Raw genomic sequence first — 14,827 nt, 5'->3', positions numbered from 1 at the left:
CTATATGCCTAAATTTGGCATTTTCGCGTCCCCATCGTCACAATCGTACCATCGCGTGAACTACTTTTCTCGTGACATTCATAAATTGAAATCGTTTGTGAGTCCTTTATAATTATCACATGGTAGTAATTGCAATATCTTACTTGCCGATATCATTTTATCGACATATACTCGTAACTATTTTTTCATTACTAATCCTGGTATCATTTTATCTGTCAATCTCATGTCAATTTGGTTCGCCTATTCTAGAGACAAGCATAGTTTTTTTGTCAAAAAATCATAAAAGGATAAACTGCCCGAGGTAGAACGGAACAGTCCTTGGAACATTTCTATTAGGTAGCGGCTAAATGCCTCTTAGTTCTCTCCGTGTGATATAAAACCAACGAGCGTAGGGAATCACTTTATAACAATTCAAGTATATAGTACACCGAGAACGTAAAAAACTAATTAGTTATTAGTTTTACAACGGCGCAAAGCTGTGGTTTAACTCCTCGTTCTAGTATTGAAACCTGAGCATTGCGAGGGTTAAACAAACTTAATAATTGTTCACCAGAAATTCAGAAAACTATAAAACATTGCAGAAAAAAATCGACCAGCTAACATGATAAAAAAATAACAAAATTTGGATCTGGAACCTTTTCAATTTTTTTTCTGGTGCAACAAGCTGGTGTGGTGAAAAATAATATACTTAATGTAGTTTATTTAGTATTTTAGATGTTTGTTTTATTACAAGGTAGAAATATTATGCATGACGACGTCGGCGTACTTCCTCATGTTCGATTGCCCAGTGATTGGTTAATATCATTGTTGCTAAGTTATCCGTGTCGTGCTTGCTATATTGGCACAACTGTATCTCGTGCCGGCTACCCATCGTAGACTGTACCCTAAAATGAATGGATGTGACGCCAGGCCTGTAAAATCGGTCCCCCGCCGAAGCCGGCCGCCGCCAGGTCGCTGGCGGCGTGGCGCGAGGAGAAGCGCGCCGCCGCCTCCGCGCCGTCGCCGCCCACCTCCTCCAGGACCAGCCAAGATCGCAGCGTCAATACCAGCATATGTTCCGCCACTAACGCTTTGAACAGGGTATGTTTTACGTTGTCGACTTAAATCATACAGCCTTGGACAAACGTATCAACGCTTAGGATGATTTGTGGTATTTTAGTTGCAATTAGTTAGAATAAAAATCTATGCGAATCGAACGAACTTTATGCAGTTGTAACCATTTAGTATCTCCACCATTCTCAGGCACATAAAGTTCGATATATGCTCGTACACACGTGTTTTTATTGTATTCGTTGATGCAACTAAAAGGCATAGACAAATTAAGAAAATATATTCATTTTATTTTATATAAAATAGTATTTTTTCTACTCGTCTACTGTAATGGTTGAATTAAGATTTCGTATACCAAACTGTATTTTATGTATGGGCTCCCAACTCAACTATAATATTAATTTCGAAACGGCTTAGTCAACTATAATGAAATTGACCAATCACAACTTGCTGCGGTCAAGGGGCCGAAACAAAACCATACCTCAAATTAAATATTTATTTTAGCTTGTATAGTAGAAACCATTGCTTCATAAGTCATAAACGCACATGTGACACCCTTAATATAACAACATCCATAGATTACGAAAACCGTTTAGCGTTGCTTGTTAGTCTCCATAGGCTACGGTGGCCAAAATAAAAAAAATACAGTCTAAAAATTTAATTTAGCAAGGATCCAGTACCAGGGCCTCATGAGTTACGAGGTGCCGTTGCACAACCCGCCAAGCCCGGGCGGCCGGGGCGCGTATGAGTGTGCAGGTATCGCGACTGCTCGCGTATCTTAAATAGCTGTATACTTTTGGTTTGTTTACCTGTATGATTATATTAGTTTAAAGTATTATTTTTGTTGACTCGTAGAAAAAGTATTGTATACAATAGTGATATAATCAAGCTTTTCAATCTTGTACCTTATTATGGCAACTCAGCAAGCTTCGTTGCCTAAACCCGATACTCGACTAAAAAGCTCACTATTATTTCACGATTGTATAATAGTTATTTACAGTACATATGGTGCTACTTTTCCGCACTAGTGCGTAAATTAGCACATTATGTAACTATGTCGAAAATTTAAATTGTCATATGTACTGTAAAACGTTGTACGATACATGTGCGAATAGGTAATTCGCAACTCTTGTCGATTTAAAACACTCTCTTCGGTCGTATTTAATTTATCGCCACTCGTTACTAATTTCCTATTTTTCGCACTCGTATCGTAAATAACTATTATAGTTGAGTACATATATATATATATTATTATATTATACATGAAAAGTACGCATTTGTAGTTTGGTATATGAATCTTAATTCAACCATTATAGTCGGGGAGTAGAAAAAGTAAATTAAATGTTGTATATAGCGTTGTTGTAACACGGGCATGACATTTAACTCAACCAAACAATTGAAAGATGTGACGTATTAATGTCATTTCGTATATTGATCGTCCGAATTAGTTCTTATCTTACGCGTGCGAATTACTGCACTAAACACTAATCAATATTTAAACAGGCCCTAAGGTAAGTGTACAGTGTACACGCTCGTAGGAGTCTTATCAGATAAAAATAAACGATGGATTATCTCCGAAATGGAGTTAATTAGAATACCGGTGTCTTTGATAAAGTAACTTAATTTATGCTTAGGAGAGTCTTGAAATTAACGGATACAAAAAAACACGGTGTAGAAAATCGAAATTTCTAAAAATTGGGCTGAGATACCAAGGGTTTTTAGAGAATACTCGAAACTGAAATTGACCATTTATCTATAGTGTTGTAATATTTTTAATTACACTTTGTTATATCCTTATTTTAGTAATTTTGATATATCCGTCCATACTTTTGATCAAAGCTGTAGAATTGTACATTCCGTGAAAATGTCATCGCTCTGGGTTACGTATTCTATAAGCAATCATAGATTTTATATTTACATTTTTATATTTATGTTAGTCATATTTAATTCTGTGCCTGTATTTCCTTTAAATGAATATTCATTTAAGTTCACTAATGATAGACAATTTTTTGTTATTTATTCCATAATTCTTAAGTTGTAATGCTTATTGATATGTTCATCAGTGACACATATAAATGTTTTCTACGAAGAATAATAAATCAACTACTGCAATGTAAAATAGATGTAGGTATAATATCTACCTGTTACTACACCAGCACATTTAATATGTATAAAAGTAATAAATTTGGAGGTGAAAAGGTTCGCCATGCGTCAAAAACTTACGGCCTTATAAACGAGTGCTACAGCATTCGTAACTAGTTATAATTATATCCAATAAGTTATTAAGTAATATAAATTGTAATAAAGATGTATACACCAATATAATATGTATACACCAAAATCATACACGAATAAGATTTGGATGTGGCTAGCCAAGTGTTAATATAGGATATGAGGTAGGATGTATATCAAATAAAGGTCTCACGTCAGGAGACTCTTAAGTTAAGCTAACAATCTTACAAACTAGCTCTACAACATACATTATCAGTTAATTATTTTTAGGAATAGTCCAATAAGTCAAAATCACAAAAATAAAAAACACCTCCGCGAATCAGACAAAATAATCATAAACTTTTAAGCTGCTACCTACAGTAATTAGTATTAGCGTAATCAAGTATCTCAAACATTCTCGAATAATGTGCTATGGTAAATATAATTAAGCAGGTCAAGTGTTCAGAATCAGCAGATATATAGATCGTTTTGACTAAATTAAGGCTAAAATCTGTGTTCATGTCTCAGATAACCAGGTGAACTATAAACTGACATTTGATCTGTCTAGTTTTGGGCTAAAATCACAGTTTGATTGGACAGATAGTGTAGTAGGTTTCCCGATCAATTTTTTATTTTAGTGTCTGGGATATAACAACAGAACATGTCGACAAAGTTACTTTTACTACGTTGGACAATATTGAATATTGCAGAGTACCATGAGTATTTTTTTTGTTTATATTTAAGCGCTTTCGGTTCCGGTAGATTTATATTATTTATATATTTAAATAATATAATAATTACAGACTACTACGAGGAAATACACTAGGAAACCAAACAATTCATTTTTCTTAACAACGTTGATTGGATTCCAGCGCTGAGTTGTTAGGCTTTGGTAACCTTTTTTTCGTATATGACATCTGTTTCAGTTTATTGCTAAGCATAAATTAGGCATTGCTAGTCAGTCAAACCTAACCTAACCATAATATGAAGTAATCGATTTTGAAATGTAATTTCGTGAATTGATCAAAATCTATGCACTGGCCACAACATATTGTATACCTATATGTATGACTAATAACCATGCAAGGGGTTGAATCTTTTCACCCACAGAGTAACGAAGCCGTGCCAGAGCCTACGGCGTCGCGAGACAGCAAGCTGAAAAGCGAGGAGGCTGTGGACCGCACGGACGGAGAGTCCAGCTACTCTTCCTTCTACAGCTCCTTCTTCAAGACCGAGTCGGGCAGCGCGGAGGACAGCGGCGATGCCAAGAATAAACAGAACAAAACCGACGCTGTAAATGCTATTCTTTATAAGCGTCTCTGACGTACATACTTATCTCACGGGAGTTATTTGTTACTTGCACTAATTTTACCATCATAAAAAATCCAAATTCAAATCCAACTATAAATCCAAATTGGATAGTGAAGGAAAATAAAAATTGAGTCAACTAATTTGTTAAAAAAAAAAAAACTATAATTCCCTAGGGAGTTATAACTTTTTTGAATTATGTCACTTATTCATACAAACCAAGTAGCATAAACCAGTTTTACTTTTAAAATACTGACGTTTATAATTTAATATTTTTGTTTATGTTTAAAAATATTTAATTTGATTAATTTAACAGCCGCTTAAAATATTTTTACATAAATTCTAATCGTGGCTGAATGCCGAATAGTTGACAAAATGGCGGACAAAAGTTTGATAGGTCACCGTATTTACGAATTACGCTTAAAATTTAGTTTTTACTTCGCAAGTATGATGAAATCCATTGTGTGTAACTCCGGGGGTAAGAAATTTGCAAACTCGGGTCTTTAATTCCCTCCAGCCTGCGGCTGTCGGGAATTACCACCCTCGTGTCCAAAGTTTCACTTAGCCGCCTCGTTGCACAATGTACTATTGGTAAAACCAGGACAGTTGCATAAGTATAAAGATTTTCAATAAATCCATATATCGAACCGGAAGCCCAAGATCGAATCCGTTTATTATCTGTAAAAAAACGGAAGTCGTTTGGTTGCGGAAATGATTATTTTGGAAATATGTACTTATATGAGTAACTGCCAAGTTTCGTCATTACGTACAAGCTTTTAACTTGCAATGTAAACTATGTATGTTTGTATGGGTCAAATCTTGCAGGTTAAATTTAACCCACTTTGCGATTTCCAATGAAGCTGAAAATTTGCATACGTATAAGCGCGGTGGTGATGTTTTAGTAAAATCGGGCTGATCTGATGATGGAGACAGGAGGTGGCCATAGGAACCCTGTTATAAATCAACGCAACCTAATTGAGTTTGGGGTTTTTAGAATTTTATCAATAAGTATTCGTTGCCTGTGGAAAGAAAAGTACAGTCAGCGACAAAAACTTGTACCAAAAATGAAACTTTTGCCAAAAACATATATTATTTAGCAAACCAGTGCCTTAACATAAGGAACTTTTTAACCGTCTTCAATTTCATAGAAGGAGGAGGTGTATTCGGTTGTGGCTATTTTTTATGTACGTTCACTGATTACTCCGACAACCGCGGTCCGATTTGAGTAATTCTTTTTTTGTTTGAAAGGAGTTATCTACAAGTTGGTCCCATTTTAATTTGGTTCTGATCTGATAATGGGATCCATGAGGAATTGAGGGTACTCCTCATTTTTTAAAGGCACGTGTATGGTAATTTGGGTGTTTTCTTAAGCAAATCTAGCATTTTCTCTCAAAAACCATCAATTTGATGAAGTGGGTCTGATGATGATTTTTTGATGATAATGATGATGATTTTTTAATGTAGTATGTTCACCGATTACTCCAACACCCGTGGTCCGATTTGAGTAATTCTTTTTTTATTTTAAAGGAGTTACCTCCAAAGTGGTCCCAAAATATTTTTGGTTCTGATCTGGTGATGGGATCCATGAGGAATTGAGGGAACTCCTCAATTTTTAAAGGCACATGTATGATGATTTGACTGTATTGTATTCTTAAGCAACTCAAGCATTTCCTCTCGAAAACTCTAAACATCTGAATCGCTTAAGGTGAAATTTAGCATGAAGGTAAAAAGTTTAAGCCCTGAACGGTCTTTGAATTGTATTATATTTTGAAACGAAGTTCTCTGGATAAGCACGGGAAATAACTCTGTCTCAATTCCACACTTGCGTGCTATAGACAGTTCAAAAATAGCTCTTTAAAAATTACGACGGCAAATAAACGCATGGGATTTATACTTATATATATTTTAATTCCCATTTGGATAAAACAACGAATATAATATTTAATATATTCTAATACATACTGTCATATGATTTGGCTGCTTATTGTGAGTTTTTATAGTGTGTGTTTGTATTTATATAAAACTGTTTGTTTTTAGTCCGGCGCGTCCACGACTACAGGCAATGATAACCCCCGCAGCAAACAGATGCAGAGAAGAAAAAAGGAACCACCTTGGATGGAACAAGTATGACAATTCACACTGCAAACAAAAAACGAATACATATTTTTAATTTCTAGCCTTAATATTTTGCCAGCTGATTATGTTTCTGTAATATATTAGTGAGATCAGAGATGCTTTCTATATGGTGGCAATATAATTATAGTGAAAAAATTAAGACTAGATAGATTAAAGAGAGGGGCTTATTTTACTTTATTTTTTCTACTCCAGCACTTATATTTGTCCATTAAATGACTGCCAGTGATATCAACTGATATCAACTTCGTTTGTATCATAATACAACTGAGCATATGAAATATTCATACAATATATGATACAATACATCTGAAAACGAATTCAAAGGTGTATGTGAGTCCCCAATCCGCATCCGCTCTCGCGCATGAAAGGAGGCCTGTGCCCAGCAGTGGGACGTATATAGTCTGAATTATTATTATTATATGATGGTAATTTCTAGGCGAAGATGTACAAAGATAATAGATTTAATATGGGTACTTACTTCGATTTTGTTTATTATTTTAGCTGTTTGCTGCTGTCTTAGAAAAAATATTGTGTGCATAATTAGGTCTTGAAACTACAATTATTATCAGAGGCCGGAATTCTCGTGGCATTTTTGAATTGTGCTAGGGACTTGTCATTTATCGTCTACCGATATACACATATCGATACAAAGTAGAACGCAACAAATTAAAGATTTAAATTAGAGGAAAACTACAGGCGGTCTTATTACTAAAGAGCGATTTCATCTAGAAAACGTTTGAGTAGATGAAAATGTGATATAGAATTTCACTTTTAGTTAATTCTGTTCATTGTTTTTTCTTTCAATTGCATGTTCAAAATCTGTTTTCGTATTTACAAGTGGTTGCATTAGTTTCTTTATAAAAGAAATAGATATCAACTTATATATTAGTCATATTTTTCCATATTATCTTGTTAACCCTTTTCCAGGTCGCAATAAGGTTTTCACAAAAAATCCAAATATATTCCAATTAATACAGCTTTGATGATTCATTTGAAGACAAGTAACATTTCCTGAAAGTGTAATCTAATTTGAACCTTAAATCGGAATGCTAAAGGTGAAATTCTAATGGCGCGTATGTGGTCGATAAATCGTACTAAATATGTCTGGAAAAGGGTTAACACATTCACTACCAGACAAAAAACGGCGCACTACCCCAGAAACCGGTGGTCTATAGCTGCGTACAAAACAACCCGCCCAGCGGGTTGTCCGGCATCTGAACAAAGTTCACGAGCGCCCACCGGGTGGGTTCCCGGCAGTGAATGTGTTAAATTACTTCTTTTACAATAAAATCTCCGCTGACTCTTAACTTTTTAATATGTTGTGTTCTTAAATTGCATCGATATATATATATATATATATATATATATATCGGAAGTCGATAAATGAGAAGTCCCAATGACAGTTCAAAAATGCCACGAGAATTTCGGCCTCTAATTATTATGTACCTGTTGCTCAAAATACTATACTTTAATGAAATTATTTCATTCCAGGTAAGCGTAACATCAGAGTTGATATACAAATATCAGGTCGTAACAAAGACTTTAGATGAAGTTTTAATATCAGATAAACAGAAGTTGGTCGGAGTTGAACAGGTAAGATTTAGTACCATATGTTTTTTGTCACTAAATTGTCAAACATCGACTTTTGACAACCAAAGTTACTGTATAAAGCATGGAGCCATACAGCGCCATCTCGTTTGGCTATCAAATTTGCAGAACAAAATTGTCTTAGACTTCTCACATCTTATACAATTAATGAATCTTTGCTAAAAGTTATCGGTTTTAGGCATAGAACGCACTGCGATTTAGTTTCTTGCGGTTTCAATCTTATTTCTCGCGGTTTCATTGTTCCAAGTGCGTGCGCTTATGAAGCTAACAGTACGTTATACTTTTGGCGGTTATGCAGCCGCAAGAAATTAATCGCATGCGTTCTATGCCTTGGACCTCATGCAAAACATGTAGCATGTAGCATTCTGTACCTAAACGCCCAAAAATTGCGATCGTCGTCACTATATTGTGAAAGTCTCACTAGTTTAAAAAATCCAGCCGTCCATGGTGAACGAGCAGCTGGGCCAGCTGTACATGGACCTGCAGCTGGAGGGCGTGGCCGCGCGCCTCACGCTCGAGGAGGGCGTCACCAGCTCCGGCAGCTCCAGCGAGGAGGGCCACAAGCTGTCCATGAGCACCCTAGCCAAGGTAACAAGGGTTTTAGCTTTATAAATTGTCAAAGAAGAAAAAGAGCATAGGGAGTGTACATTCAGCGTCAATAGTAGTGGATGAAACAACGCGATATTAGTATCTTGCACTCTGGATTTTTTTTTCAAATGGACATAAATCTCTACAGTTCAAGTTTAAAATTATATATTAGGTACAGCCTAATTGACAAAAAAAATCTAATATTAACATCTAAAGTAGTTGCGACTAATAAAGTACGTCTAAAAATATCGATACGGACAAAGTGCCAAAAATATGTATACACGACCTCAATATATGGGCAATAAGGTCGTGTATACATAATTTTGGCACTTTGTCCGTATCGATAGTTTCAGACGTGACTGTACACCTTATGACCTTAGCCGCGCTCGTGAGGAATCCGCAAGATATTAACCACGTGTTCCTGAGGCCATAAGGAGTAATAAAGTTGACTCACAAAGTGGTGCCGTCAGCCCCACCAGCCCTTCATTTTCTTTCCCCATTACAATTCTAATACATTCACCGTCGAAACAATCTCACATTTTTCACAAATCGGACTAAGTCATTCTAGCTCTTCTAGGAATTCATGCTCTATTGAAGTACGTTTAGTTGCCTTTACATTTCATGTATTTTGTGTTTACAAAAAATATGATTTATGCAGATTTATATAATTTTTCCAGATATACAAAAAAAATGTTTGAAGGGTCGCTCGCTATTCTAATTTCTAAGGCATTTCGATAATGGTAAAAATGACCCGAAAATGGTCAAATAATATTAATCCCATAACTATTTTTTTAACATGTGTTTTTAATGCACATAACTCAAGCCAGAAAATTATCATCATTTATGGTAACTATACTATCTGCTAAAATGTTGCACTATTTAGTTTTAAGAAAAGTTGGGTCGTGCAGGTCGTGTACTTAGATATGCCAAGTGAATTCAGCCTTTTTGGCATTGATCTGGTTTTTCAGTAGTCCAAGGGAAAGCAAAATTACATTTCAAAATGCTAAAATAGGTTCCTATATTTCTTAGGAGCGACTGCGTTTTTGCAGGCCGGTAATAATCCTGGATGAACACAAGCGTCTCTTTTTTGCAAATGGTAAAACTCGGATATATTTTTTTTTTATGAACACAAAATATATCAATGTAAATTTAATTAAATGAGCTTAATTGATACCGATATCAACTAGGTTAATAGCTAGAACCACTTAAGTCCGATTTCTGAAAAGACGTAATATATTGGCGACAAATGGATGAAAATTTTACTGAAGAAATTACGCATTTCGTAATATACTAAAACGGTGTTGGAGGGTATTATCGTTTATTTAATTTGTGACACGATTATGTATTAACTATTTTTCTTATAAAACTATTCACTGTAAAAAACGATATCATTTATCGTCATTGTTTCAGCGCGCGAGGAGAAAAAGGAAATATAGTAAACTGGTGATGATATATGAAGAGGATGCCCCGCTGCCATCGCCCGATGACGAGCCTGAGCCCGAGCCCGAGCCCACCACTTCAGTGGCATAGTTCGTGACCCCTGTAAACTTTAATCAACGACCCGAGTTCGTGCATGATGCCCTCGGGTAAATCCTTACGATTTCATTTGCAACGCCATTGTGACACAAGTAATACAGATGTGGTGAAATAATCCTTTACCATTGTATTTTTACGAGAACGCACAATCGTGCTAAGCCCTTTCAATCAGTCTTAGTATAAAAAGTACTGACGTTGACTGAAGTAGCATGACAAATACAATGTTTTCTAGAATATACGACGGCAAAGGATTGTTCACTGCATTTGTACATCATGTAATACATGAGAACAGTTTATATACGGTGTATAGTTTGATAGTGATAGAGATTCTGGATTGTAATGTGACTGTACGTGTACGTGTGGAGAGCTCTGCTGTATTGGCCAACACGCTTTTTAGGATAATAAGTTATATAAATACTTAGGCTTTATGTTTTTGGGTACCGAAGTCGCTTAATCGCGGACGGATGTGCAATTTACTTGAGTTCTCTTTACAAGAAATGTTTTATTTTAGTTGTCGTTAGTATAATAATTATTGTTTGATTACTCTGTTTGAGATGAAATATTCGTGTTAAAAGTAAACGAGAGAGTACTATTCACAATATTCGATGTCTTATACAGGTGATTGAGATGCCTCACAAACGGATTTAATTGTTGTTGTTAACTACCTATCGGGAGATTTTATAGAGATCCTATTTTTACTTGAAGATTAATATTACCTACATATATAAATTTATATTTAAACTACGTGCTATAACACAAAAAATACTAAACATCTATCAATAGGGTCTATAAGATAATGTAAAATGATACTGAAAACATGTCTTTTGATTTGATTTTTTTGATTAGTTTGTATGTAATCGTGACTTGTCTAACGTGCTCAGGCCTAACGTTAAGGTTTTATATTCTTTAACTTTAACTAAATTGCTTTATCTTTACAAAATGTACAGTCTTGGCCAAAAATGTCAGACACACTTTATTCTTTCATAACTTGAATCGTAATACTACTTCTTCATAACGAAAATGTACAACATAACCACGTTTATAATATATTCAACGTCTAGATAAAAATAAATCCATAAGAAATGGAGGTCCCTATATAATACTGCGACAAAAATGAAGGTACAACTTTAAAGCAAATATGTTATTTTATTTGACGTCAATTAGTTAAGAGTTTTCTATCATATTTGCTAGCAGTATTGTCTAGTTTTGTACATATTTTGAAGTCTTGTAAAGTAAAAATTCTAATTATATTTTTACACCTTGAAATATTTTCATAATTACATTATTAAAAATTGTTTTTAATTGTATCAGATTTCAGATGATTTATTGATACATCTCATTTACATGTCAAATAAAAATATCGTAGATGAAATAATATTTTTGGCCATGGCTGTTGGAATATGGTAAGTATAATATCTCATGGCAATCAAATATATAAATAGTCAAATCTGATTGACACAAATAGTATTAAGCGATGTAATAAATAAGTAAGTAAGGAAATGACAGAGTTAATTTTATCCTCGTTATAGTGAATTGATTAAGTATTTGTAATTAACGTTACGTTAGTACCTACGCAGATTGGACTTTATTTTATATAGATATGTTTAAAAAGACGTTATAGCAAACCTATTAAAGGCCTGTAGTTGTGATATAGTTTAATACACACCTACATGAATACATGGTTCATTTTTCCTCGCTCCTGATATGAGAAAAGGATTTTTTTCAGATTGGTGTACATTGATCAAAGACTAGTATTATCTCATTATTTTCTTCCTACTTTTCTGTTCCACAACCACCCACAACTCGAAGAGCAAGGTGCCATTTTCTAACATACTTCAAAATTAAAAAAAAGTTGTCAGTTCTCAATTTGATTGTATGTTATTTTTTATAAGCCTTATATCTTAGCTTGTCAGCCTAAAGTACATAGATATAAAAATCCTTAACACAGACTAGTAGAAAACTGTTTCATAATGCTGTGTTTAACCCGATAAATAATTTTAATTATCATTTAAACTAGTGGTTCTGCGTACTGTACACCTCACGCACCCCCAACGCCTCGCCTTTTGAAAAAATCTAAAAACGGAATCGACGAAAAAACTATACCTACCTCTATAATTATCCAATCTGCTTAGCAAATTTCACGAGAATTGGGTAAAACATGCGACCTGTAGACTAGACCGGATGTTCTAGTCTACAGATCGCATTTTTCAATTTTTTTTCGCCCAAACTGAAACGGGAGGCATTTTCGTTCGCTTCGTCTTATAATTGTAGCGTTGAAGGGGAAATATTTCCACCAAGTAAGTTTTTTTTTACCGCGTATGTACGTGTATTGATTCTGTTTATTTTTTGTACAATACAACAGTCAATTTACCAATTTACGTATTTATACTTGAAGAGCAATAAAGAAAGAAATACGTGGCTGCAACATTACTTATATTTCGGGCATAAGGCATAACACATGTTACGCTTAAGATTGTTTTCCAATCGTTCGCTCGTTCTGGATTCTACGGTATAAGTGTTTGATTTTCCATTAAAGTTATTTCAACAAAAAATATACAACAAGTATGAAACTAAAGTCGTAACATATAAAATTTTAACATGGATGTTTTATGCTCTGTTTGGTGACATTTCAGAAATATGAGTAATAAATGTTGCATTGATGTAAATGTTTGTAAATATATATCTATATATTTTAAAAATAAGGACATCTTTTACTATTTTTGTAAATAATAATTTTGTATATATTTTTATATTCTGAAATACACAAGTGTAGTGGCGTTATGTATTTTGAAGGAACAATAATAGAATTGCGACACTTAGGCACTCTAAGACAAATTAAGTTAGGCCACCCTTAAGTGGAAGTTTAATCCATACATAATTGCACCTTTCTTTATTACCTACATTATTATAGTATAATTTCAGGTATTTAAGTATTAATAAATATATTAGTGAATAAAAGACCTCAGAAATTAATAAAAATTGTCAGTTGACATATTTATTGATATTACTTGTTCTCTTTTTCTCTATTAATACGTATAACGCTTTTAAAATTTACTGCAAAAATTCTGTCATTTTGGGATTATTACCACCGCCGTCATATAAAAGTACAAACTCTGTATAAACTGGGTCATTACACAGATATAGAATCTTAAGTTGTAATTTTTTTATGTACCTGAGTGGTAGAGACTGTTGGTGAACCGACTGACCACAATTACACATTCTTAACTTTCGGGAACAGCAGTTAGTGATCTGGCGCAATATGTAATTTAAATAAGGCTCTGGGTTTGGGGCAGGCGGAGATAACTTTTGCTAGTACTCCGTTTTTCACCTTTTCCATTAAGTTAATGTTGAACAATGTATATTCAAGATTGCCTGATCGTGCTTTCGCGTATGTATACTTACATATGCCTTTCATGAAGGAATGAATTGAGAAAAAAATATGTTAACAAAAATATATGTTTTATACACTGATAGTGATAATAAAGTAAGTTAAAATAATAAAAATTGAATACTACATTTTCGCCAGTCATTTTATTTTGTAGTAAAATACCTAATTGTAAGTAGGTATCAAAGATAATTTGAAATAGAGGTGTATTGTCATAGAAAACTTTGTAGCCACGTAAATTTACTGCCATATTTCGACACATGATTTAAACTTTTAGATAGCCATTTGATTAAGATCCTTATTATTTCACCGATATGTGTTAAATTTATTAAATATCAAAAAGTGGCGCCATGTTACAGGGCACAACTTAAAGGTTACAGCGCCATCGCTCGAAGCGATGCTGCCATAACTTTGGCCTTTTATCTATTAGATGGCGCTACATTTTGATTTGTAACAAATTAAACACAATACAATACAAATCCTCTTTATTGCACAACCTCAGAACAAATGTACATGGAAACACATATAATACATGAAGATAGAGGTAAACAACAGGCGGCCTTATCGCTACAGAGCGATCTCTTCCAGACAACCTTTAGGTAGTGGAGAAATGAAACTTTCACACAAACATACGAGCAAAAGAATAAGGATCAAAGTCAAATGGCGTTCGCAAAGTTTTAATCATGTGTCGAAACATGGCAGTAAATTTACTGTGGCTACAAAATTTTCTTGGACAATCCACCTCTATTTCAAATTCTCTTTGGTAGGTATATACAGGCCGCGTAGCCAACATGCCAATCGCTTACGTTCCGTAGCGATTTAAACGCAACTGTCACTGTCGCACTAATATGGAAGTGTGATAGATATAAAGAGTAAAGTAAGTATGTAGGAAAAGAGAGCCCTCTTGAAGCATTATAAGGAAACTAATTTCGAAGCGCTATCTCTATTTTGTATCCGAAACTAGCTATATATGTGTGCGTTCACATCTATATATGCATCCGTATG

The 14,827-nt window shown here is 34.4% G+C and overlaps 1 protein-coding gene across 5 annotated transcripts in view; it reads left to right on the top strand.

Moving 5' to 3' along the window:
- The window catches only part of LOC133516884 (period circadian protein), a 51,280-nt gene extending 37,323 nt beyond the window's left edge, over positions 1 to 13,957 (top strand). For 4 of the 5 annotated variants that reach the window (XM_061849935.1, XM_061849928.1, XM_061849919.1 and 1 more), the window contains exons 22-27: positions 910 to 1,080; positions 4,372 to 4,554; positions 6,607 to 6,693; positions 8,197 to 8,298; positions 8,752 to 8,901; positions 10,312 to 13,957. In XM_061849935.1, coding sequence (XP_061705919.1) covers positions 910 to 1,080; positions 4,372 to 4,554; positions 6,607 to 6,693; positions 8,197 to 8,298; positions 8,752 to 8,901; positions 10,312 to 10,431 — 813 coding nt within the window. In that variant the 3' untranslated portion in view covers positions 10,432 to 13,957. The remainder of the gene's footprint in view (positions 1 to 909; positions 1,081 to 4,371; positions 4,555 to 6,606; positions 6,694 to 8,196; positions 8,299 to 8,751; positions 8,902 to 10,311) is intronic. The other variant, XM_061849943.1, reaches the window with a different exon arrangement.
- Positions 13,958 to 14,827: the final 870 nt, after the last annotated feature.

The sequence above is a fragment of the Cydia pomonella genome, chromosome 1 (assembly GCF_033807575.1).
Source record: "Cydia pomonella isolate Wapato2018A chromosome 1, ilCydPomo1, whole genome shotgun sequence".
Lineage (NCBI taxonomy): Eukaryota > Metazoa > Arthropoda > Insecta > Lepidoptera > Tortricidae > Cydia > Cydia pomonella.
Note: the sequence above shows the minus strand (reverse complement) of the source record. Positions and strands in the feature narration are given on the sequence as shown.